General features: G+C 43.2%; 1 protein-coding gene across 1 annotated transcript in view; it reads left to right on the top strand.

Annotated features, from left to right (window-relative positions):
* Window positions 1-9,765: 9,765 nt before the first annotated feature.
* Stxbp3 (syntaxin binding protein 3) overlaps window positions 9,766-25,064 on the top strand; it is a 46,887-nt gene continuing 31,588 nt past the window's right edge. The window contains exons 1-4 of the mRNA XM_028757388.1: window positions 9,766-9,924; window positions 22,160-22,209; window positions 22,683-22,764; window positions 23,861-23,937. Of these exons, the coding sequence (XP_028613221.1) occupies window positions 9,876-9,924; window positions 22,160-22,209; window positions 22,683-22,764; window positions 23,861-23,937 (258 nt within the window). The 5' untranslated portion in view covers window positions 9,766-9,875. The remainder of the gene's footprint in view (window positions 9,925-22,159; window positions 22,210-22,682; window positions 22,765-23,860; window positions 23,938-25,064) is intronic.

Genomic DNA, 25,064 nt, shown 5'->3' with positions numbered 1-25,064 from the left:
AGATAAGTGAATTCCAGGTTTAGCAAGAGACCTCACCTCAAAAATAAAGATGGGGACGTAACTGAGAAAAGCACCTGCCATTGGCCTCTGGCTTCTGCACACACATGCTCCTCCCACCACACAAAGATAACATCACACACAGGTACAATGCAACTGGCTTGAATCCACACTGTTAGAAAGAATCAGACCTAAATTTGCACATTGTAGAGTTGTGTATGTGTGCAGTTAAGTATTGATCCACTACTCCACAATGTCCCCAAGCCTTTAGGGACACATGTCATAACCAAAGCTCCTATGGCCATACTTCCAATTCTGAAGGGCATTTTGTGTCACTCCCTGATACCTAGCCTTGTGAAGAGTACGATGTGGAGGAATCTCAGTCACCTCACTTCTTCCTCTTAGTTTGACCCCTAGGGATAAGAAACTCCAGTAAGGTTTACTCCGTTAGGATTTTCTTATGGGTCAGGCTCCACAGACTACACACTAAGCAGACTTTGGTTTAAATTTGAAAAGGGAATGGGAAAGACGGCATATGTTTAAAACTGTGAGCAACTGAATCAATTTAAATGAGGTTTGAAGGAAGCCAGTGCTCCAACTTGCATGCCACAAAAACCACAACCAGAAAGCACCTCTTGTCAGTCTTTCCCAATCTGTTTGCCTTTGTTTTCTGTGTAGAGCAAGCTGACCGTTTCCCCATGGCAGCACATGCCAGGGACCTTTGGCAATTAACAGCATCAAGTGGACTTCCTCATTTCTGTGGATTGCTTGAGGATAAAAGAGAGAATTCTGGTGCATGGTACACACTAAGCACTCAGTCAATACTAGACATTGTTGGAAAACATAACCTTTTCCACTGGGTGACCCGTTTGAATCTCTGAAACTACTGACACTTTGCAGAATCCTGTAGGAAAGCCTCTGTCTGACATGTAAATAATGTTGTCAGGGACTCAGCCAGCCACTGAGCTGATTGTCTGCTTTGCTTTCAGGGCCCAAGACAACTCCTTCCAGTAGGCTGCTGCCTGTTCATCAGCTTCCAACAATAATTTGAGGTCGTAAAACATTAATAATCTCTTCCATGCATATTTTGCACAAACTTGTTAAGAACAGATTATTATCTTCTTAGGCCATTTGTATATATTATATCCATAAGGCGTTCACTTTTTTTTGGGGGGGGGCAAGGTTTCTCTGGTCCAGGTTGGCCTGGAACTAAGAATGTAGCCAAAGATCATATTGAACTCCTAACCTTCCTGTTTTCATCTTACATGTACTGGGATGGCATTTGACTACCACAGGAAACTGAGGAACACGACTGACTCAATTTCTAAGGCTGGTGCCATTTTGTTGTTTAAAAAATAAATTTTCATTTACTCTGAGTTGAGTTTCTGTTTTTAAGTTTCAGTTTCCTGGAACTTGACCTATTCTAACCCATGACCTTGACCTGTTTTTGAGAGCACCCTGACCCCCCTTAATCAGAAGATAATGGCTGTTTTCTTTTGCTGAGATTTTTCTGTACTTCCCAACTATCCCATTGTCTGGATTCTGTAAACCTGCTTTCCAACTGTTCATGATTTACTCCTTAAAAGAGTCCTGAGAAATGGACTCAGTACTTCTCTGTCTCTAACCTGCTTTAGGAGACAGTTGTTGGCCAGGTCTCTGGCGCACCAAATAAGTAAAGTTTGCTTCAAATTTTGAAGTTTGCTTCAATTTCGAAACTTGTGGTAGTAGTCTTATTCTTAATCATTGGGATTAACTTTTTCTGGATGCCCCAGTGAGATAAGGCCACTCACTCATATTCTAAACCTAGATCTTCATTCTGAGAATCTAGGATTGAAGGCCACCTTCAGGAGGTGAACGAACTACAAAGCTAAGAAAAGCAGCAAGCACTTAGGGAGGCCTCCCCTGGTAAATCATAGCAATTTCTGTGACTTCTGCTTCTTTTGGATTCCTGATCTTGGATGAGGAGGGGTCTGAAAAGACTCGATACTCTCCAGGGTAAAAAGTGAGGTGTTGCACTGCCCACCTGAGGCCCCTGGTCTGGCTTTGTGTCTTGTTTGTCTTCTTTGTATGTCTTTTTTTCGGTTTCTTTTTTTACTACCTCCATCCCTTGTTCTTTCTCTGTTCTGTCACCATGAATAGCCTCCAAACATCGTATGGAACTGAATGGCCCCCTGAAGGTACTTTTGATTCTCAGGTAGCCCAGGCAAGGGTAATATCACCCTAGGTAAGCCTGGCAACCCAGCTTAGGTTGTATGCACCTTACCTTGGGCTGAAGCAACTTCCAACCCATATCATTCAGATTTAGGCAAAGTGGCCAAGCCCTGCTTGTTGGCAGGTAGGCACTTTGAGGACCTGAAGCAGAGAGCCAGGAGCACCTTCTGAAACCTGTTTTGTGAGTCTCACAGGAGGAAGGATCCCTCCTCCCTCTATATAACCATTTTATCCTCCTCCCCTCCCCCCTCAACCTCTACCTTTGCCAACCCAGTCCCTACCACCCCTGCCTCACTCTGCCCCTCCAGCCCCTTCAACCCTTTTCCACTTTGCTCCTCCATCTACATCAACCCCTACCCTGGCCAGTTCTTTTCTACCTCCCCTGTCTTCTCTCTCCCTAGTTCTTCCCTATCTCCTCTTGTCTCTTTCCCCTCCCCCCACTCACTCCCCACCCACCAGGGGGTCCCATATGGCCCTCCCACCTCTCACCCTGATCCTGGGACAGCACCTCCCTCTTGTCCTTTCTCCCATGTGGCAGTTTCCTAGCAATAAAAACCTGTATGCTCCTTTCTCCACTCACTATAGCTCTCTATAACTGGAAGAACCAGAGCCCCACCCCCTTTCGGCGCTAACCCCGGTTCATTTTTTTTTTCCTCTAATTGATTCTATCTTTTTCAATCACCTCCTGTCTTAGGGTTTTTATTCCTGCACATACATCATGACCAAGAAGCAAGTTGGGGGAGGAAAGGATTTATTCAGCTTATACTTCCACATGGCTGTTCATCACCAAAGGAAGTCAGGACTGGAACTCAAGCAGGTCAAGAAGCAGGAGCTGATGCAGAGGCCATGGAGGGGTGTTACTTACTGGCTTGCTTCCCCGGCTTGCTTAGCTTGCTTTTTTTTTTTTTTTTTTAAGAAGCCTGGACTACCAGCCCAGGTTTTGGCACCACCCAAAATGGGCCCTACCCCTAACCCCCTTGATCACTAATTAAGAAAATGCCTTACAGCTGGATGTCATGGAGCCATCTCCTCAAGGGAGGCTCCTTTCTCTGTGATAACTCTAGCTTGTGTCAAGTTGACACACAAAACCAGCCAGTATACCTTCCCACATGGCATGACTGTGATCAGATTCTCTGTGTTCTTTTCCAGCAAGAAAGGAAACAGATTCTCAGGAAAGCAGCTGAAACACTCACCAGAATATCTTCAGTGATTGATGATTAGAGGGTGAAGGCAACTGACCATTACAGCAACCCAAATGAGACTACAACACAGAGGGAAGATGATCACTCAGTGAGTACCACCGGGTTCTCTTAGAAGGGATGAAATGGGCATCCTGAAAGTCCATCAACCTATCTAAGGTAGCAGATGTAAAACAGAGCCCAGATGAACCACCTTTAGAATTCCTGGAGCACCTCTTGGAGATCTATTTATACACCCATAGAGACCCAGAAGACCTGGCAAACCTCAAGGCAATTAACCCAGGCTCTGTTACTCAGTTAGCCTCTGATATACATAGGAAGATACAAAAGATGGAGTAGCTTCTAAGAAAGAATAGGTCCGAACTATTAGAAATAGCCCAAAAGGTGTTTGAAAGCAAAGATCTTTTGGCAAACAAGATGGCATGGACCACCATGGCTACATTGCAAGCCCCAGCCACTTTCAACTCTGCCCAATAACCTCACAATAAAACAAGGAAACCTTTACAAAAAGGACCAATATGCCTACTTCAAATTAATAGGTTACTAGAAGAAAGAATGTCCATGATGAAAACAGGTAGGACTCCACAAACCCAAGCCAATCTTATGGAGGATTAGTGAGGGAGGCCATGTCTCCTTCAAACTAGGCCCCCAGGAGCCTATATTAACCTTTGCTATTGGGGGCCAACATGTAAATTCTCTGGTAGACCCAGGGGTTACATATTCAGTATTATGGGAGCCTCTAGGATCCCTAACCAGCCAGACGATGGAAATAGAGGAACAACAGGGGGTATTACAGAATATAAATGGACCACTGACTAAACTGTTAACCTAGGACAAGGAGCTGTGACTCATTCTTTTATCCTTAGTGCTGAATGTCCCTACCCTTTACTAGGGCAGGAACCATGAACTATCTCCAGACAAAAATATTGTTCTCAGGAGACACTCCTAGGTTGCAACTGGGAAGCCCTGCTAAGGCTTTAACTATAACTTGCCCAGTACATGAGGAATATTGGGTCCTCCAAAAATCTAACCCATTCCCTGGAAGGGGAGTGGAAGAGTCATTAATCCAGGAAATTTCTACGGTTTGGGCAGAGGACATTCCTCCTGGCTTGACTAAACGTGTGCTACCTGTCAGTGTAACTAACGTCTGGGCCTCCGCTCAGAAGCCAGGGAAGCGATTAAGGTTCACATCAGGTGCCTCTTGAAGCAGGCACACTTGCTTTTGCCAGTCAGTTTCCAATACACCTGTATCCCATCCAAAAGCCTGGAACTGAGACTTATGGGAAGTGAATAAGCAGAAACTGTTCACCGGATTGCTATAAATCTCTACAGTTTGTTCAGTCTATTACCACCAGAACATAAAGTTTACACTGTATTGGACTTAAAAGATGCCCCCTGTCAAAATTAAGTCATCTTATCTTTGCATTGGAATGGGCCGACCCTGATCTGGAGATATCAGAACAATTAATCTGGACCAGACTGCCTCAAGGGCTCAAAAACTCCCCTGCCAGCTTTGATGAAGCACTCAGCCAGGGTTTAAGTCACTTCTGTAATAAGTGCTCTGAGCTAACCTTGCTTCAATATGTGGATGATTTATTAGTGGCTGTTAAAGATGAAAAGGACTGTTTGAGAGCCACTCAAGGCCTTTTAGAAACTCTAGCCCTGTTAGACTATAGTGTTTCTAGAAAGGAAGTTCAAATTTGCCTGCTCCAGGTTACCTACATGGGCTATAAATTGGGAGAAGGGAGAAGACTGCTATCCCTAGCCCAAATAGCAGCCATAATGCAAACCTCAGCTCCAACCACCAAGTAACAAGTTAGGGAGTTTCTGAGGCTGTTGGATATTGCTGTCTTAGGATATGTGGGTTTGCTGGTATTGCCAAACCCTTGTGTTCTGCTATGGCTGGGGCAACACCCCTTTGAGATGGACTGAGGAACATGAACAAGCCTTTAAGAACTTAAAAGAGATCCTTATAGAGGCCACTACTTTAACTCTCCCTGATGTCCCCAAGCCCTTTCATCTTTACACCCATGAAAGACAAGGCATTGCCAAGGGACTCCTGACTTAGACCCTGGATCCCTGGGAAAGGCCACTAGCTTACATCTCAAAGAGACCAGATTCTGTAGCCTTGGGATGGTCTCCTTGTTTAAGTGCCATCATAACTACTGAAATTCTTGCAAAACTAGTTAACAAGCTCACAGTGGGACAGACTCTACCTGAAACAGCTCTGCATACTGTGGAAACCCTGCAGAGGGATACCACCAACCATTGGATATCCAATGCTGGCTTGACTTAGCACCAAGCTCTTCTTTTACATAAGGAAAGGCTGACCTTTGATAAATCTTTGGCCATCAATTCTACCACCCAGCTGCCAAATGACAGATGACCCTGAGGAATCTATCCATGACTGCCTGGAGATGCTGAGTGTCATCCAAGATACTTGACCCGACCTGACAGACATTCCATTGACCACCAGAGATTCATATCATACACAGATGACAGCAGCTTCATTCAAGAAGGTATCTGGTGACAGTGGTGATCACAGGCCAGATGGAGGTAGGTCATTTGAGCACAAGCCATGCCTATGGGCACATCCACCCTGAAAGCAGATATAATTACTCTAACATAGGCTTTAAGATGGGCTGAAGGATAAAAAGGTGAATATCTACACAGACAGTCAATATACTTTTGTCATGACTCATTTCATGAACAGATATATAAACGGAGGGGCTTACTCACCTCAGAGAAAAAACTACTAAAAATAAACACGAAATTGTCCAGTTGCTGGAGGCCATCTGGCCTCCATCTGAGCTTGCTGTAATACACTGGCCAGGACACCAAAAAGACAAAAGTTTCCAAAACTCAAGGTAACAGCAGATCAAGTCACCAAAGAGGCTGCTCTTGGGGAACCCAAACTCCAGACCATGCTGTCCCTGAACCCTGACTCTGCCTCCATGAAGATGTTCTTGAGTATGATCCAGAAGAGATCAAGCCATATTCTGACCTGGGGGCTCAGGAGAGCTGCAAAGGGTGGTGGATCTTGACAGATGGAAGATTCTGCATGGTAAAGTACTGGACCAAAACGGGCTAAAGCTTTGCATCGATCCATGTACTTGTCTCCGAAGAAGATTTCAGAACTTGTCTCCCCTGGATACTTGGACACTGAGGAAAACTTCAGAGCACTCCAGATCAATGCCTGACCTGTGTCCAGGCAAATGCAAAGAAGGACATGCTTCTCTCAGAACAATGGAGTCAAGAAATGTACCAGGTGAATTTTGGGAATTTGACTTTACTAAAGTCAAGCCAAGACTATATGGCTACAAATATCTGCTGGTCTTTGTCAACATCTTCACAGGCTAAGTAGAGGCCTTTCCATCCCTAATAGAAAGAATGCAGGTGGTAGCACAGAATTTTTTTCTTTTCTTGTTTTTTCCCTCTGTTCTTTCTCTCCCCCCCCCACCTTCACCATTTTTGTTGAGACAGGGTTTCTCTGTGTAGCCCTTGCTGTCCTGGAACTTGCTTTATAAACCATCTGGCCTCAAATTCACAGAGATTCACCTGCCTCTACCTCCAGAGTGCTGAGATTAAAGGTGTGTGCCATGACAAACTTGCTAAGAAATTAATAATGGAAATTATTCCCAGATTTGGCTCCCCTATATGTCTGAGGTTTGACATTGGCCCAGCCTTCATAGCCAAATTATCTATCTTAATTGCTCTGTAAGAATCGAAATATAAATTAGAAACTTCACTGTATGCATCATCGTCAGAAATCAGGAAAGGCAGAGATGGTGAATAGAACTTTAAAGGAGACTTTAATTAAATATACAGTCGAGATTGGCAGTAACTGGGTTGACCTTGCCTTATTCCTATCTCAAAGTCTGATGTATCCTGTACCAAGAAAAGTTCATCCCATAAAATATAGTCTATTGGGTATATGCCTTTGTTATCAGATTGTCCCACTCCAATCTCTGAGTCCTCAAAAGGATTGCAACTAACCTTGAATAAGATTTTCCTTCAGGTTCAGGCTGCTTAACCTGTTGGGTACCACCCATCTGACAATCCATTCCAGCCCAGAGATGCTGTATTGGTCCACTATCTCAAAATTGACAGCTTGAACCTAGATGGAAAGGACCTTACATTGTGATTCTCCAGATGCCTACTGCTGTTAAGGTTGCTGGGTTCCTCCCCATTCATCACTCACACCTCAAGAACGCACCTGAGGAACCTGTGGAAGAGGAGGCCTACTCCCAGAGGTGAAACATAACTGAAAAAGAACTACTGAAAATCAAACTTTTGGGCTGGAGAGATGGATCAACGGCTGCTCTTCCAAAGGTCCAGAATTCAATTCCCAGCAACCACATGGCAGCTAACAACCATCTATAATGGGATCTGGTGCCCTCTTCTGGCATGGGGGAGCATGTGCAGATGGAGCACTCATATACATAAATCGTTTTTTAAAAATCAAACTAAGGTTTGACCATCTAACGTAACTTTAAACACTGTGATCTTGCTGGGATCTATACCACAGTTGTCCTATGGCTAACAGTTTTGCCATCTTATTTTCAAGCTTTGCAAGGAGAATCGATGGAGGAAATAAAAGGCATCCCTTTTATAGGAAACACCCTGATACTGTCTTGCTATGCAAATGATTGCTTTTATCCACCATGGATGGTGGATGCTTAGGATAGACTATTTTAACTGACCAATTCCAATGTAATAGTACAGACTTCAGCATAATCAAATATTCTTTAAAAGGTTTTGATAGTGGAAATCACAGGTGTGCTAAAATAAGAAGTGGGGGGGGAGACTCAACAATCACCTCGACTCAACTTAACATACAAGAGGAACCCTATGTGTAACTAATAGTGTAGGGTATAATCTCTGGCTCCATCTAGTATCAGAAAGTCAACAAGAAAATTCTTTCTGTATCAGAAAAGATCTCTCTTACCTGTTACTTAAACATAATCTTGGTTGTCAGCAATTTACCAAAATGTGTTGTTTTAATGTCTCTAATTCTTCTCATTCTATTGACAAGTATTGATGGAGAAAGAAATAAACAAAATCTCTCAAGCAAATGTCGACTGACCACATGGCTAAGATGGCTCTCCCCATGGCTAAGATGGCTCTCCCCTTCCCTGGCCCTCTAATGTTTCTACTGGCTACCATAATCTGGCCCTGCACCCACCAACGTGTTACCAACTCGATCGTCTGTCAGATAAACAATGCTAAAATCATTGCCATTTGACAACATTATTAAAGACAGTCCCTATCAAGATTTGACAGGGACACATAAGTCAAAGGGGGAGTGAGGAACCTTCCTGACTTCGTTTCGAAGGTAGGAGACATTTTCTTATATTGTTAAACACAAATTTTCATTTACTGTAAGAGTTGAGTTTCCGTGGTTTAAGTTTCTGTTTCCTGGAACCTGACCTGCCTCAGCCCATGAGTTTGACTTGTTTGAGAACACTTTGACCCTCCCTTATCAGTGACTACTTGATGATGACTGGGTTTTGTTGTTTTGAGATTTTTCTATACTTCCCCATTGTCTTGCTTCTGTAAGCCTGTTTTGTAATTATTTGTTATTTTTCTCCTTAAAAGGACTCCTTAAAAGGGACTCTCAGCGCTTCTCTCTCTAACCCCTAACTGGCCAGGTCTTTGGTGCACTGAATAAAATAAAGCTTGCTTCAATTTTGGCTCTAAAATTATGGTAGTGGTCTTACTCCTGCCTCGTGGAATTAATAATGCTAGAAATCGTGCTCTATAATGTAAACTATAAAATTCTCCATAGAAATGAGGAGGTCTCTCATTTCTTAGACTTTTTTGAAACTTGAGCACAGTTTTGGGCACTCGGGTGGTTGCCTTACAGCTTAACATAATCATTGACCTTTAAAAATTAGTAAAATGAAGTTGGGGGGATAGACTTTCCATTTGGTGGTTAAACTGGATTCTGAACAGTATAATATGAATCGCTTTGCTGAATGAAACATTATTTTGTAAAGCAAAAAGTCTCCGTTTGGGGATAGATCTTGAGTCTGACAACTTAGGTTCCATCCCAAGACCCACACTGTAGAGATGAGTCTGACCGTCACCTGAGAGCCTTGGCATGAACACATCCATACATACACACAAGAAAAGATCTGGTATGTATAAATTCATAATTGCATAAATTGTGTTAATTCACATATTTGCTTTCTGATACCAAATTGGACACTGAGTTATGGATTATAGTAGGCTTCGGCTAGGGGGCGCCAGATAGCGCACAGCATTCCATCCACACTACGCAGCCGCAGTCCATGAGCAGGCTGGACGCGCCCTTGTTGATGCGCGTGACGTCACCAGAGGGCGCGGCCCGCGGAGTGGGAGGAGCCTCCCCGCCGCGAGGGGAAGGGCCCTCCCCCAGCGCAGCTTTCGGGGCCAAAGTAGGTTGTGAGTGGGAGGTGGTGGCTGCGGCTCCACGGCTTGAGGAAGATGGCGCCGCTGGTGACCGAGCGGGGGCTGAAGAGCGTCGTGTGGCGGAGTGAGTGCAGAGGGGTCAGGGCTGAGGCAGGGAAGGGTCGGCCGTGCCGGGTCTTGTTTTCCCCCCGCAGCCTCTCCGGGAGCTGCACGGGCACTTGTTGCTTTGGGACCAAGTCCCTGGCTTGACTCTTTCCGACTTGCCCAGAGAGTCGGGTTTCGTGCCAGCACCAGGGATGGGCGGGGTGACCAGACGCGGCCTTCTCCGCGGCTTTGGCCAACTCTCACCCGGGTGAGGCTCTTCGGCAAAGCCCCACCCTCGGGCGACCTGACTCGGGCCGGCTTTTCCCTCCCCAGTCCCCGTGCTGTCCGGGGACAGTTCTTCCCATTGCACCCCCCTCGCCACACCAGGCACGGACGTCTCTCCCTCCGACACAATCTGAGCTCTGTGTTTCTCTGTTCCATATTCATGTTAGTACTAAGGTTTTTACTACCGTCCTTTTCAGTGTCTTGTCCTTTAAAAAGTGCAGACGCAGCTTTTCAAGAGCGTCTTCTGCCACTGTTCTTAGAGAAGATGACTTGCTTTTTTTAAAAAAAATTCTTGAGAAAGCAACACTGGACTGTTAAAGTCTTATCTAGTATCCGGTCCCTGCATAGTCTGCTCCTTCGCTGTTACAATTGGTCTACTTGCTGGTCACTGGTGTTCGCGATATCAATCATGACTTTTATTAAAATTATACCAAACCTAGGCCTGCCAGGTTAGAGGAGCAATGAAAGTAGCAAACCGGAAGAATCGTCCTTGTTTGGCATCTCTGGGTTCTAAGTAATTATAGTCTAGTAGTAGAAAAGGAGTAACGTCTTATTAGTGTTTCTTACTCCGACTCGGTGAACAAGGAACAGAACTGAAATGAGTTAACAGAATTCTGTCTTTTTTTTTTTTTTGTATCATACTTTTTTTTTCTTTTTTTTTTTTTTTTTAAATATTTATTTATTTATTTTATTGATGAGTACACTGTAGCTGTCTTCAGACACACCAGAAGAGGGCATCCAATCTCATTACGGATGGTTGTGAGCCACCATGTGGTTGCTGGGATTTGAACTCAGGACCTCTGGAAGAGCAGTCAGTGCTCTTAACCGCTGAGCCATCTCTCCAGCCCCCTTTTTTTTTTTTTTTTTACTTATTTATTTTATGTATGTGAGTACACTGTCATTCTCTTCAGATGCCCCAGAAGAAGGCATCAGATCTCATTGCAGATGGTTGTGAGCCACCATGTGGTTGCTGGGAATTGAACTCAGGACCTTTGGAAGAGCAGTCAGTGCTCTTAACCACTGAGCCATCTCTCCAGCCCCTCTTTTTTTTTTTTTAATGCTTTTTTATAGCATGTTTTACAAGGGGAGGGGGTAAGAAGGGCAAGGTGGTGGAAAAGTACAAAATCTTCTTGGCCTGTGCCTTGAAACATGTCATGGTCTATAAGGTACTCTGCCTTGAATTATGATCTACCTGCTGTTCTAAAGAAGATATGGTACACTGCTTGAGTTATGGTCTCCCTGCTATTCTTAAGATGATATGGTACACTGCTTTGAGTCTATCTGCAGTTGCTAAGCAGGATCTTGCAGTTGCCAAGCTTCAGAGGACATTGTGCAGGTGGGGAAAGGTAGGGGGTGAGGGTAAGGGCGAGGGTCCTGGCTTCTGGCATCTCCCCCTTCTCTGTTTAGTTAGAGAAGGCATCTTATGATCAATCCCAACTATGTGAATTTTGAATTTGGATGTCTAATTATGGGGGGTCTTAGACAAGTTCACAACCCCAAAACACTGATGTGAGACGAGTCACATCGATGGTCGAAGGCTTTAGGCTGTCGACGATGGGCAACGTCAAGGGACTCCGATGTGGGTGAAAGGAGGGTGAGAGCCCTGTCTTAGGCCATGTAGGCTGCACCCACTCCCAGCACCACGCACTCCTTTTCGGCTGCATTGGGTGGGCCCCTGGGAAGTGGACCTACAATAATCCCGTCATTGGGCTAATTCACAGCCATCCTAGTCTCTTGTAAATGTTCAAGTTACCAACCATTTGTCAGTTTGGGGTGTAATATTGTCATAAAGGAAGGCTCCCCAATGTTAGCAGCCATATCAAGGGCGGCCTTGGTTTAGGAAAAAGCCAATTTTTGTTGTGGTGATCAAGAGGCCAAGCTCTCTAGCGAGAGAAGCGAGGACAAAGCCAGGCATACCAGGAACCCTTCTGGAGGGTGTGGAAGTCTAGGGGTCGACTGTAGGGGGAGGCAGGGGAGCTGGCAGCTGTGTCAGTCTCCTGCGGAGTCACTTCTGGATCCTCTTCAATTTTTGGCTGATGGTAATGAACTTCAACCGTCTTCTTGATGGCAGCATCAACCTGGTTCCGTGGATGGCAGGTCGCCGGCAACGATCTCTGTCTCACTCAGTCTTGATGTCGTGCGCACATCCTCTCAATGAGGGTCCGTCCAGAGGGGTCCATGCCTCGAGCCCCATGTCTGGGTGCACTTGACCCGACCGGCAGGTCCTAGTTATTCGTGGGGGCGAGGAGGACTGCAACCTGCTATTCTTCAGAAGATATGGTACACTGCTTGAGTTATGGTATCCCTGCTATTCTTCAGATGATATGGTACACTGCTTTGAGTCTATCTGCAGTTGCCAAGCAGGATCTTGCAGTTGCCAAGCTTCAGGGAACCTTGTGCAGGTGGGAAAAGGTAGGGGGTGAGGGTAAGGGCGAGGCTCCTGGCTTCTGGTCCATCTGGATTAGAACTTCTAATAGCAGGCATCACGGGTGATTCATTTTTACCTGGGATGCTGCGTGAGTTCAAGCTCCTGGGAGTCCCTGTTTCTCTCGGTTTTCTGGGGTTGGGTACGGAGCTGCCGCCTGCGACCTACTCTATGCTCATCTGTCCAGAATTCTGTCTTAAAGAATTCCTTGTGTGAAATTAAAATCCAAATTCAGTACAGGCATAGTGTTTGCCACATAGAAGGTACTAAATAGATACGTAGACTTTGTGAAATATAAAATTATCCTTTAAAATTTAGTTTGGGGACCTGGTGGCTCAGGGGGTAAGGGTGCTTGCTGACAAACCCAAGGACCTGAATTGGATTCCCAGGGACCCACATGGTGTAAGGAGAGAAGTGACTTAGGCAGATTGTCTATATTGACTCTCATATGAAAATGGGTAACAAATTGTGACGAAGAAATTATTTCTGAGTTAGAATGGCACTTTATATCAAGGCTTATGAGAAAAAAAAACACCACAATGATAGTAATGCCAGTATCAGTGGGATGAAAACTAAGCAAGAGGTCGGTATGAAGATAACCGACTTTCCCTCTTCATGTTAACTTGGGGTAACACCAGGATAACAAAATGGAGAGTAAAATACAGACAGACTGGATGAAAGGAAAAAGATGTAATGCTGTTGAATATACTTTGGAACTCGTGTAACTTGAAACACACAACCAAAACACAAGAGTAACCCAGTGTTTATTGCACAAGACATATACATTAAGGGGCTGAAGAAATGGCTTAACTAAAAAAATGAAAATAGGTCACATTTCCACAGGCTGATGCGTGGATGAACAATGCGTGCACAAAGGACACACCTCTTTTTATTTCAATAAACATAAGTGCAATGCTGATATATTTTATGATATTGCATCTTGGAAACATGCTAAAAAAAAAAAAAAGCCAGTCACAAAGGACATGGTCTGACACCATTGGTGTGAAAAACATCCAGGACAAGGAAGTCTAGAGAAACAGGAACTACTTCCTTTGTCCCAGTCTGGAGAGATGGTATTAAAGAGGTGGGGTTTCTCTTTTGGTTTTTGTTATTGTTGTTTTGCTTTGGTTTTAGGTTTTTGAGACAGGTTCTTGCTGTGTATCCCTGGTTGTCTTGGAGCTATGTATTCTGAGCCAGCCTTGAACTCATAGAGCACCTGCCTCTACCTCTTGAGTCGTGGAATTAAAGGCATGTGCCACCACACAGAACTTTGTTTTGATTTTGAAACAGGGTCTCATGTACCTTAGGCTGACCTCAAACTCAACTTTGAGGCCAAGGATGACCTTAAACTTCTGATTTTTCTGCCTTCACTAACTGAGTGCTACAATCATGGTAAATCCCACCATACCTGGTTTTATACAATACCGCAGATTGGACTCAGAGCCTTTTGCATGCTAGGTGAACATACCAGCTGAGCTGTGTACACCCCCAGCCCCAAGGAATGTGGCTTTTTTTTAGAGTGTAAGTGCTCTCAAAACAACTGTGGGGATATAGTAATGGATGCATGACAAATCATACTGGAAACCATTAGAGTGTATACTTTTGAGTGAGTGATTTCTGTAGTCTGCCATTTATATCTTGATAATGCTATTAAAATGAAACCTGACAAGAGCTATTAAATCTAGACCTAAGGGTCAGGCATGGTGGCGTGTGCCTATAATCCCAGCACTTGGAGGTGAAGGTACAGGTATCAGTTCAGCTACGTAACAAGTCTGAAGCCAGTCTGAACTTTGAGACCTTGTCTTAAATAAATAAAATCTATATCTAAGATTTATACCCAGCACAGAAAGAGTTAATGTTTGACCTGTCTGTGACTTCTGTAAAATATAAACCTTCGTTTATTGACCTGTCTGTGACTTCTGTAAAATATAAACCTTCGTTTAGGATCTTATTTTATACACAGTCTATTGCATTAGCCTCGTAACGAACCTCCAGAGCGCTCTCCTTTTCTTTTTCCAGTCCATCCAGCAAATAGCTGCCAGGATAATCTCTTTTAATAACTGGCTTGAAGACCTGCAGAGGCACCCAGCGTACTATTGACTGTTGCCTACCTCCAGTCACCACTGTATGGTATTGCTTTCCTTATGCCTGAACTGTTTATTCCCACTGCAGTAATTTCTCTTCTTGTCTTATCTTGGTGGCCCATTCCTTTATCTTTCAGTCCCTTTCCCTCTTTCCCTACTCAGATTTTAGCCTTCAAGTCTTAGTTCAGATGGGTTGGCTTTTTTTTTTTCCACATACCCTCCTCTGTTTTAGCGTTTAGTTTGCCTTTCTTACTGCCTAATAAGAGTCCCTTTTGCTTTGCTTTTTTGTTTGTTTCCTTTTGTTTTCAGACAAATCTCACTTTTTAGCCCAGGCTGACCTAGAATTTGCAATCGCCCTCCTGCCCTCTAAATGCTGACGTTACAGGCAGGAGCCACCATTTACAGTTAGGAGTCTCTTGAGAATTTTTAGATGATAGGTCCACTGTTCTGTCTTACAGCTTTTAAATTTATGTGTGCGCACATGCGCAAATTCTCGTGCCTGTGCGCATGCTTACAGAGGCCAGAGGTCAGTGTCAGATGTCTTTCTCTAGTGCTCTCTACCATAGGAGATGAAGTTTCTCGCTGAACCTGTGGCTAGGCTGGCTGGTTCACTCTGAGGATCCACCTGTTTCTGCCTCTCCAGAACTGAGGTTTCAGATGTGCTCCACCAGTCCTGGCTTTATGTGTGCTTGATGGATCCAAACTGAGGTCCTCATGCTCTTGGTAGGTGTGGTAGCTGAGCCCTCTCATCAGCCTCCTAGGGCTATAAGTTCATACAGGCCCCAGTAATAGGTAGTGATTTTTTTTTTAATATTTGAAATTATTTTACAATCTTTCATAAAATTTCCCCTGTTCCTACCTAAAAGACCCCAATTGTACAGCACTGAATTCCTATAGGAAAGTTCCCAGTGCTAGTCAAGTGTTCAAGTGGGGACTAATAGAACAAGAAGAAGAAAACAGAGTAAGCACCATCATTCCAGTTTTTGATACACAGGAAGAGAGGTCACACTCAGGTGGGTCAGGAAAAGTTTTTTCTGATTAGGTGACACATCTCAGACCTAAAACACAAGATGGAATCTGCCATTAGGAACTACCTTTAAACTCCTCTAAACAAAAAATGAGAGGATGAAATGCTGGTTCAGCAGATAAGGGCCCTGTCTCTCAAGCATGAGTACCTGAGTTTGAATCTCCAGTACTCACATAAAAGTCAGGCATGGCAGTGTGGTCAGCTAGTCTAGCCAGATGAGCTTGTTCAGTCTGGTGTTGGAAACTAAGGCTGAGAGTGATGAGGAAGGCACTCAGTGTTGACTTGTGGCCTCCTTTCACATGTGCACACACCCACATGAACTCTTACATATATCACATGTAGTACAAGGCATTTGTTACAAAGAATACAGGGTACTGGACCAAAAGGTATTTTGGAGCCAGCCATTAAATGGTTTAGTCATTCTCTGGGCAATAGAGAATCATTCAAGATGACTTTTCCCCTTCTTCTCAAATAGCAGACACAGGCATTTTTGCAGTCTCTTAATGCTAAAAGAAAGCCATTTCTTAGTCCTATTTTTAGGAGAAATGACCTTTAAAATTTAATTAGGTGTAATGGTAAGTTTTACTAATGTTAAGTGTACACTTAACTGGTAATTTTGCTCACATAACTACCACCCAAATCAATCTATAGAGCGTTTCTAAGCACTCATGCTTTCCCAGTGCAGAGCCTCTCTTCTCCCTCAAGTGAACACTGTTCTGACTTATGTTATCATCCAATAATTTGTAAGTGTTTTTTATCCGTATACTTGTTTCAGAGAGCATCCTTGAAACTCTTCATTAGATTTTCATCATATGTGGACATGTGCTGTTTTTGCTTTTATATTTGTATTTGCCCTTGGGGAGTGTGTGTGTGTGTGTGTGTGTGTGTGTGTGTGTGTGTGTGCGTGTGTGTGTGTGTTGGGGGCTGATTGGAAACTAAACCCAGGGCCTTCCAGGTGCTAAGCAAGAAGGCTTTTGTCACTGGGACACTGTCACAGAAGCCCTGCCTTTGTATTTAGATTCATAGGTTCTGCTTTCATATACTTCTTAAACTAAACTTGTATGATTGAAGAAAATATCAACCAGACATAATGTATAGAGGATGCCTAAAATTGATTAATAAAAGATAATGGCCTATTAGAAAATGAGCAGAGGAAATTAAGAGGCAGCCTACAGATGGGTAGTCTGGTTTTGACTTGGAGAAATGCAAGTTAAGACCAGTCTCTCCCTTTAACCTATCACATTGACAGAATCAGTGACTGATGGCAGGTAGCAATTGGAAAGCTTGTTGGTGGGAATCTTCCTTACAGCTTGTTGGGAGAGCTGCTGCTGATAGTTAGTGAGACAGGAGGCAGTATTGTGTGGTCTCAGCCATCCCACTGTGGGCCTTTCTGTAAGTAAAAGTGATAAAAATACATGCATACTTAAAAATTCTTTTCTCAAAAGGTCTTTAAATTATATTTTTAAAAATATATTTTGTGTGCATGCACATATACATGTGCATACAGTGGCACATATGTGGAAGTCAGAAGACAACCTGTCGTTTTTGGGGGTCACAGGGATAGAACTCAGGTCATTAAGTATGACAGCAGGCGGTCATCTTACCCACCCATAAACATTCTGAATTTTTTTTTTTTTTGTAGTTTCTCTGTATAGCCTTGGCTGTACTGGAACACTGTAGACAAGGCTGGTCTCAAACTCATAGATATCCTCCTGCCTCTGCTTCCCGAGTGATGGGAGTTAGCAACACATGGTTGAAGAACTGTTATAAGCAGTTCTGCAAAGAAACATATTTTCATCCACTTTCAACGGGGAGTCATTGGGGAATAGTGTCACCAAGAACACGGGCCTCGGCCGGACCCTTCCCCTACTCCTGGGTTATGGTTGGAGTTGGTGGCTCGTGCCTTTAATCCCAGCACTTGGGAGAAGGTTAGAAGTAAAGGGAGATAAGGACAACGAACGAGAATAGCAGTGAGTTAGGAGCGGCAGTCATCCTGAACTGACACTCTGGTCCAGGAGACTAGTGATGCTGCTGTTCATTCATGACGAGGAGAGGGCGGTGAGCCTGGGGGAAGCGCAGCTCTGAGTTACAGTATGGTGACTTAGTGGTAGTTTGGGTGTCTCGGGCCTTGGAGCTGTAAGGAGCTGAGTTAGGGATGAGGAGGAGGTCGCTCTGTGTAGTTGTCCTGAAGCCGCAGGTGAAGATGGCGCGGAGCAGTTAAGAAATAGTTACCTTTTCCAATCAAATAGAGGTCTTTTAGAACCAGCAGATTTTTTCCCCTCTTATTCCCTTGATTGTGGTTTCTACATCATTTAGTTTTTCTTTTTAAAGTATCTTTTTTTAAAGACTCTAGTTATTCAATAAATTATGTCATATGTTCTCAAATTTTTCTGTGTGACTTGAGGTCATATGTGAGTTCTACCAGCAGTGCTCATGAACATGATCATACCTCTGCGTTTCTCCCTTCACTGCTTCCGTCTTTGTCATTGCAGGATGCATACTTCCTTTGTACCTCAGAGAAACCAGTGAGAACAGGTGGGTAGCTGGTACTAGTGGGTTGCTGATGGGATAGCATTTGGGCTGGTGAAATATCAGCTTACAGAGTAGGTAGAAGCCAGTCAGAGGGAGTGCCCTTGAATGGCAGCGTTTAGATTGTCCTCAGAGGACACAGTGCACATTTGAAGGCCTTTTGAGGTGGATATGGTTATAAACCATGGGCTCTGTGTCAGGAAGATGACCAATGGGGTGAGGAGCTGAGGTTGGAGGTAGAAACCAGCCAAGGCAGAGGGGAGAGAATTGCAGTAGCTCAGTGAGAGATGTTAGGAATCAGGGTATTGTTGATGTCAGTGGCCCAGAAATAACGGCTAGAAGCTAAAGAATAATCAGTCATGCCTAATGATTGAATGTGGGGCAAGGAGAAAAGAGCAGTGTGGCTGTGGCAAGGATGACAAACTACGGAAATGCAGCCCCGAGCAGTTCTTACGGAACTGTCTACACGAGGTGTGTAAGTGCTTCCACCTGTATTGTGTGGTTATAAGACTTAAACTGAGGGCTGATGATGGATGAGACTTCCGTAGCGAGTGTAGTCTGAGGAGGAGGAGGATGGAGGAAGCAGAACAAAGGTAAAAGAGTTGAGTTTGGGGTCCAGTTTCAGTTGCTGAAGAAAAGGTTAAAGGATTTTCCTTATATAAAGGACCTTTACGCTCTGCAGTAGCTGATGAGATTTCCCCCAGCCCACTCGCAGCGTAGGTCACCTGGGGTCCTGATCCCTCGTCCACAGCTCCTTAGTTAGTATTTACTTTTAAGATGTTAACATGTTTAGCATCTCAGACTGTACTTTGTACACAGTAAAACTGTAATGTGAGCTGGGTGAGGTAACTTAAAATTTTATGTGAACTGTATTAAAAATATAATAGAAGTAAATGAAATTAACTATATTTTATTTAACCTGACATTCAAAATATTTAATGTGTATGAGAATTTATAAAGTAAGGGGAAAAGAATTCATAGGATATTTTATATTTCCCCTTTTTTAAAACTTCACAGTCTTTCTGTTTCTCGTTTTGTTGTGCTAGGGATCAAATCACATGCTAAGCCTGTGCTCTGGCCCTGAGTCACGCCGCAGCCTTCTCTCGTGTTATTTTCCTTCTCATGGAACTTTGTACATTTCAAGTGATTTTGGTTTTTTGAAGCCAAGTTTCCCTCTGGCTCAGGCAGGCCTGGAATGCAAAGCAGTCCTACTCAGCTTCCCACGTGCCAGGATTTCGCAGGCCTTGGCCACTGCACCTGGCTCCACAAGCTCTATTTCAGGGACTCCGTGGTCACGTGTGGCTAGTTCCTGTCACCTAGGGCAGTGCAGGTATAAGGTTTCAAAGACTAACTAAAGTGTGACTTCTTCTGCTCCAGAAGCACTGGTTTCTTAGGGAACTGTAAGGACATGCAGTGACTTCAGTTTTCAGTTTGTGGTATGGCAGTGAGGCTGGCTTACCAGGAAAATAGTCAGTCAGTGTCTGATCTCAGCCTTAAAACAGCCTTCATGCGCGCCCGTCATGCTTTTGAAACATTTGCTTTCTGGTGTAATCACAGTTAAATACTTTAGGTTTTTTTTTTTCTTCCCTATAACATAATCTACCTTGTAAGCAATATAGTAATATAACTGCCTTTACTGATGTCTTTCTTTCTTTCTTCTTGTGGGTGGCTGGGTGTATATGTACCTGTAGCATGTAGAGCCCGGAGGTTGGTATCAGTCTTCCTCCGTAGTTCTCCCACCTTAGTTTTTGAGACAGGTTTTCTCACTGACCCTGCAGCTCCTCTAGGCTGGCCGGCCAGGGAGCTCCAGGGATCCGCCAGACACTCCCCACAGCTGACTTTTTACACAGATGCTCAGAATTAGAATCTGTGTCAGTTCCCTGTGCCTGCTCAACACACACTCTACTGACTGAGCTGTCTCCTTGGCCCCCACTGTTTTGTTTTGCTTTGTTTAGGCTCGGATTGAGATAGCATTCTTGTAGCCCAGGCTGGCCAACTCTGATGGTAGTCTTGAACTGATCATCCATGCTTTCAGGTACCATGCCATCACACTCAGCTTTTAACTGTTACTGTTTATCATGTCAGAATCTTCCTGATCACAAGAGTCAGATCACAAGTTACAACATTCCATTTGTTGAATGTACATGTTAGAGCAGGAACACACGGGCCACAGTGTGCCTGTGGAGGTCAGAGCACCACTTCAGGGACTCAGTTTTCTCATTCCATCAGGGAATCTGGGGGTCAAACTCAGATTGTCAGCCTTGGTGGACTAGCACTTTACCCACTAAGCCACCCAACAGCCCCAGAGCACAGCTTTTGTGATGAGTATTGACTACTTTCCCCAAAACACTTCAAACAGCAAAGATGTTGATTTTTCCGTTCTTACTAACCAGTTCTCCAACTCTTCAGTTCAGTTTAGTTCTGACAACTATGCCAGCCTTGGCAGGCTTAAGGACTCAGAGCTGTAACTCAGTTCAGCCCTCAGTTGAGATGCCAGCAGCAAGCAATAGAGTGCTCCTGCTTCCCACACTCCCTGACTTTGGATCCAGTGGGGTGCCTGTGCTCTGCCTCCACTTTCAGTGCAGTAATTCGTACCTTACAAACTCGAGTAACTACTTCCTGTTATCAGGATTCTTGTTGTTGGGAGGTTTTTCTTTTTGTTGTTTTCCTAAAGTACACAAATCAACAGCCAGGTGATGGGTATAGGCTGAGGTCTACAAGGGCTTCCCTTCCTGTGGAGCTGGGTATATCACCATTGCCACACATGGGTGCATTCAATGACTCAGAAACTGGGTGGGTTATGGACATTCATTATGTGGCTTTCCTGATGAAGTCTTTGGCCACTGGTAATTGAACACAATCTCTAGTTCTTGTTGCCTCCTTAGAAGTCATAGCTTGGTTCTTCTGGTGACCAGCTGCTTGCTGAAGCTAGTCAAGGGTCGTGTAACCAGCATACCATAGATTCTCTGTCACATAAGAAATTTCAAGGATTTTAGATTTGTTCCAGGAACTAGAAACACAGACCAGATTGTTTTAAAGATGTATTTTTACTTTTAATCATGTGTGTGCTTGTATGGGTGTGTATACAAAACCATAGTTGTTTGTGGAGGCTGGAGGAGGGCTTAAGACAGGTGGATGTGAGCCACCCTACTTGCTCTCAACCACTGAACCATCACTCCAGCCCCCCAGGTAGTTTTCATTATGTGACAACAACACCTATTGATACAGTTGTATCTTTTTTTAACATGGTGTCAAAATGTGATGATAAAATTTCCAAAAGCATTTACTGAAGACATATAAATTTAAAAATAGAAAAATGTAAACAAATTGGGGGTGGTGGTGTATGCCTATAATTTGGGAAGTAGAGGTGGGAAGGGGATTGCTTCAAGGTCATCTGTAAAGGATGCCAGATGCCCTGAAACTGAAGTTAATAGGTGATTATGACCTGCCTGGTGTGGGTGCTCACAACTGAACCCAGGTCCTTTGCAAGAACGCCAAGTGTTCGTAAGCACCAAGCCATCTCTCCAGCCCCAACCTACATGTATTCTTTAACAAAGTAAATGAGAATGAAAAATATTTATGCAGATTTGATTGTCAGATGTAATTTAGCCATGAGCTAGTTAAGTATCTTCCTATGGATTATTTGTTAAGGTTTAGGAAAGAAGGAACACCTAAATCAGGTAACAGTTCAGAAATATTTTCTGGACATATTTGAACACTTATGTTTGATAATATGTTACAGTTTAAATGTATAGGTTAGATACTGAATATAGTTGTATTTTTACCTACAACTTAATATATAGTATTTATATAGTTTAACACATTCCAATTGCAATTTTTTTCTCAGCCATTTTGACCCTTTTGCATAGACTTACATTTCTAATTGTTGCTTTAGATCACTAAACCTTTTTTCTTCTTTTAACAGAAATAAAAACAACTGTGTTGGATGACTGTCGGAAAGAAGGCGAATGGAAGGTAGAAGTTGTGTGATTTGCTCTTCTGTGGAGGCTTCAGCATACTGTGCTTAGGATGCTTCTGTGGGACATAGACCTAGCATTTCACTTCAGCCCTTGCTGTGCCACAGGCTGTGGCACCTTAGCAAGTCGCATAACATTTCCTGTTTTCTCGTCTAGAGGATGAGATAGTAGTACATCATAGCTGCAGATGCTGAATGTTTAAACAATGCTTTATAGCAATAGTTCTGTAAGTGACAACTACATTATCAGAAAATTTGATGTTAACATTGATATACTTAAAATGAACAAGCTCTGCTTCAAAATAGGAATATTTCTATTTTCTTATCTCTTAGAAACATCTCCATGTATAGGTATTGGGAAAGTATACCACCAAAGCAAGCTAAAAGAGGAATTACTAAAACTCTGTTTTTTGTTACTTCTTGACAATCGATGTTTATGCTCTGATTTAATGTTAATTTCCTTTGTTTTAAGATAATGCTGTTAGATGAGTTTACCACCAGACTTTTGTCATCGTGCTGCAAAATGACAGACCTTCTAGAGGAGGGTATAACTGGTAAGTCTGCCGTTCTTCAGTTGTGAGGTGTGGATGTAAATCCAGCCTTCTCCAGAAGTCCTGATCATGCAGAATTGATGTTTTGATATTTTTGAAGACAATTTGTTACCTATTGCATATTCAACTTGTATTTGCTATTATAATAGCATGTTTTTGACACAGATATTTTTTTTTTAGTTTTTCGAGACAGGGTTTCTCTGTATAGCCCTGGCTGTCCTGGAACTCACTCTGTAGACCAGGCTGGCCTCGAACTCAGAAATCTGCCTGCCTCTGCCTCCCAAGTGCTGGGATTAAAGGCATGTGCTACCACTGCGCGGCTGACACAGAATTTTTTATTTTTAAATTTTATCATATTTTTATTAGAGAGAGATGTGGGGGCACATGTGAAAGTCACAGTACAGCCTTCAGAAGTCAGTTCTGTCTGTCTGCTGTGGAGTCCTAGGGACTGAACTTAGGTTATAGGGCTTGGCAGGCCTTTACTTGCTGAGTCATTTCAAAGGCCCCAAGAATTATTAATTAAGCCATGGGTAATCGTTTTTCAAGCTTACTTGACAACAGATAAGACGTTAAGAAGCATTTCAGAGAGCACACTACTCTGGAATGTTCTTGATGTCTTTTGTAGTCACCTAGACTTGCTGTGTGTGTGTGTGTGTGTGTGTGTGTGTGTGTGTGTGTTCGTGTGTGTGTTCCTGTGTTTGTATTTGCTTGAGTTAGTTCATGTCTTCTACTCTGGGGGTCCTGAGCACCAGATTTAGGGCATCAAACTCAGTATTAGACTCCTTTACTTGCTGAGCCATCTCACTGACCCCAAGAATGATTTTAGTTTTTGACGTAGTTCTTGGTTTCTTCCTCACGTTGCTTATGCTGTGTTTTGGCAGGCCTGTCTATATAATGACTCCGTTGTCTTTTTTCTCGTAATCTACATAAAGTCTCAGAAGATAAATTTTTTAGGACTTACTAATTTAGCAAGTGAAAAAAAAAGTAAGCCCAATGTATATAAATGTGTTTGTTATTATTATTGGAAAATACAATGAAGTTTATTTAAAAATATTTTAAACTTTGGTTCCATCAAATGACTTTTTGTTGTTGTTCTCAGTTATAGAGAATATTTATAAGAATCGTGAACCTGTCAGACAAATGAAAGCTCTTTATTTTATCTCTCCAACACCAAAAGTGAGTATTCCCAGTCTTGAGAGTAAGTTTTTAGGCTGTGGTGTAGCTTAGTGGTAGAGTGTGTGCTTTTCATGTGCAAGACTCATTGAATCTTGATCTTAAAATTTTCTTAACTGGGGCTGGAGAAATGGCTCAGTGGTTAAGAGCACCAGCTGTTCTTCCAGAGGACCTGAGTTCAGTTCCCAGCAACCACATGATGTCTCACAGCCATCTGTAATGGGATCTGATGCCCTCTTCTGGTGTGTCTGAAGACAGCTCCAGTGTACTTTTATAAATAAAATGAATAAATAAATCTTTTTTTAAAAGTTACTAATTGATTAGTGTTTCTATTCTCTCTCTCCCTCTCCCCCCCTCTTTTTTTTTTTTTTTTTTGTATGTGCACATATGTGCACAGCTGCCCATGGAGGCCATAGAGGGTATTGGATCTCCTGCAACTTGAGTTACAGGCAGGTCTGAGCTGCCCAATGTGGGCTCCTGAGAACTGAACACAGATCCTCTACAAGAGCAACACAGTTTGTAACTGTTGAACCATCTCTCCAGCTCCTCAGCCCTTGTTATAAAATTAACAAAAACCAATTTCTTATTCAAAGTATCAAGTATACCTTATTACTTGATATTTCTAAGACTATTTCTATTAGCTGCTTTATTTAGAAAAGTTTTTCTGTGTTCTAATATTTTATTTGTACTGCTCCCAGTAAGAATGTATAAGGGAAGATTTCTTTTCTCCTATTATGTGAAAGCAGAATTTAATGATATAAAATGATGGCTTCTTTGCAGCATTTGAGATTCACATAGCTCCTGTTGGCCCTTAATTTTAGAAGAGACAGAAATGTAGATAAATAAGTCTTTTTGAAAAAAAGACATTTTAAAAATCTTTTTGAAAGAGGGATATTTATTGATATTTTATGTGTATAAGTGTTTGGCCTACATGTACATATGTGCATTGTGTGCATTCTTGGTGCCCATGAAAGGCAGAAGAAAGCATCATACCCTCTGGAACCGGAGCCACAGGCTCCCGCACCTCCCTGGTGGGTGCTGGGTCCTCTGGGTGAACTGTCAGCACCCTTGACCTCTCAGCCCCCTCTCCAGCCTTAATAAGTCTTTTAGTTATTTTAGTGATTTTTCTA

This window comes from Grammomys surdaster, unplaced genomic scaffold (assembly GCF_004785775.1).
Source record: "Grammomys surdaster isolate TR1022 unplaced genomic scaffold, NIH_TR_1.0 126158, whole genome shotgun sequence".
Taxonomy (NCBI): domain Eukaryota; kingdom Metazoa; phylum Chordata; class Mammalia; order Rodentia; family Muridae; genus Grammomys; species Grammomys surdaster.
Note: the sequence above shows the minus strand (reverse complement) of the source record. Positions and strands in the feature narration are given on the sequence as shown.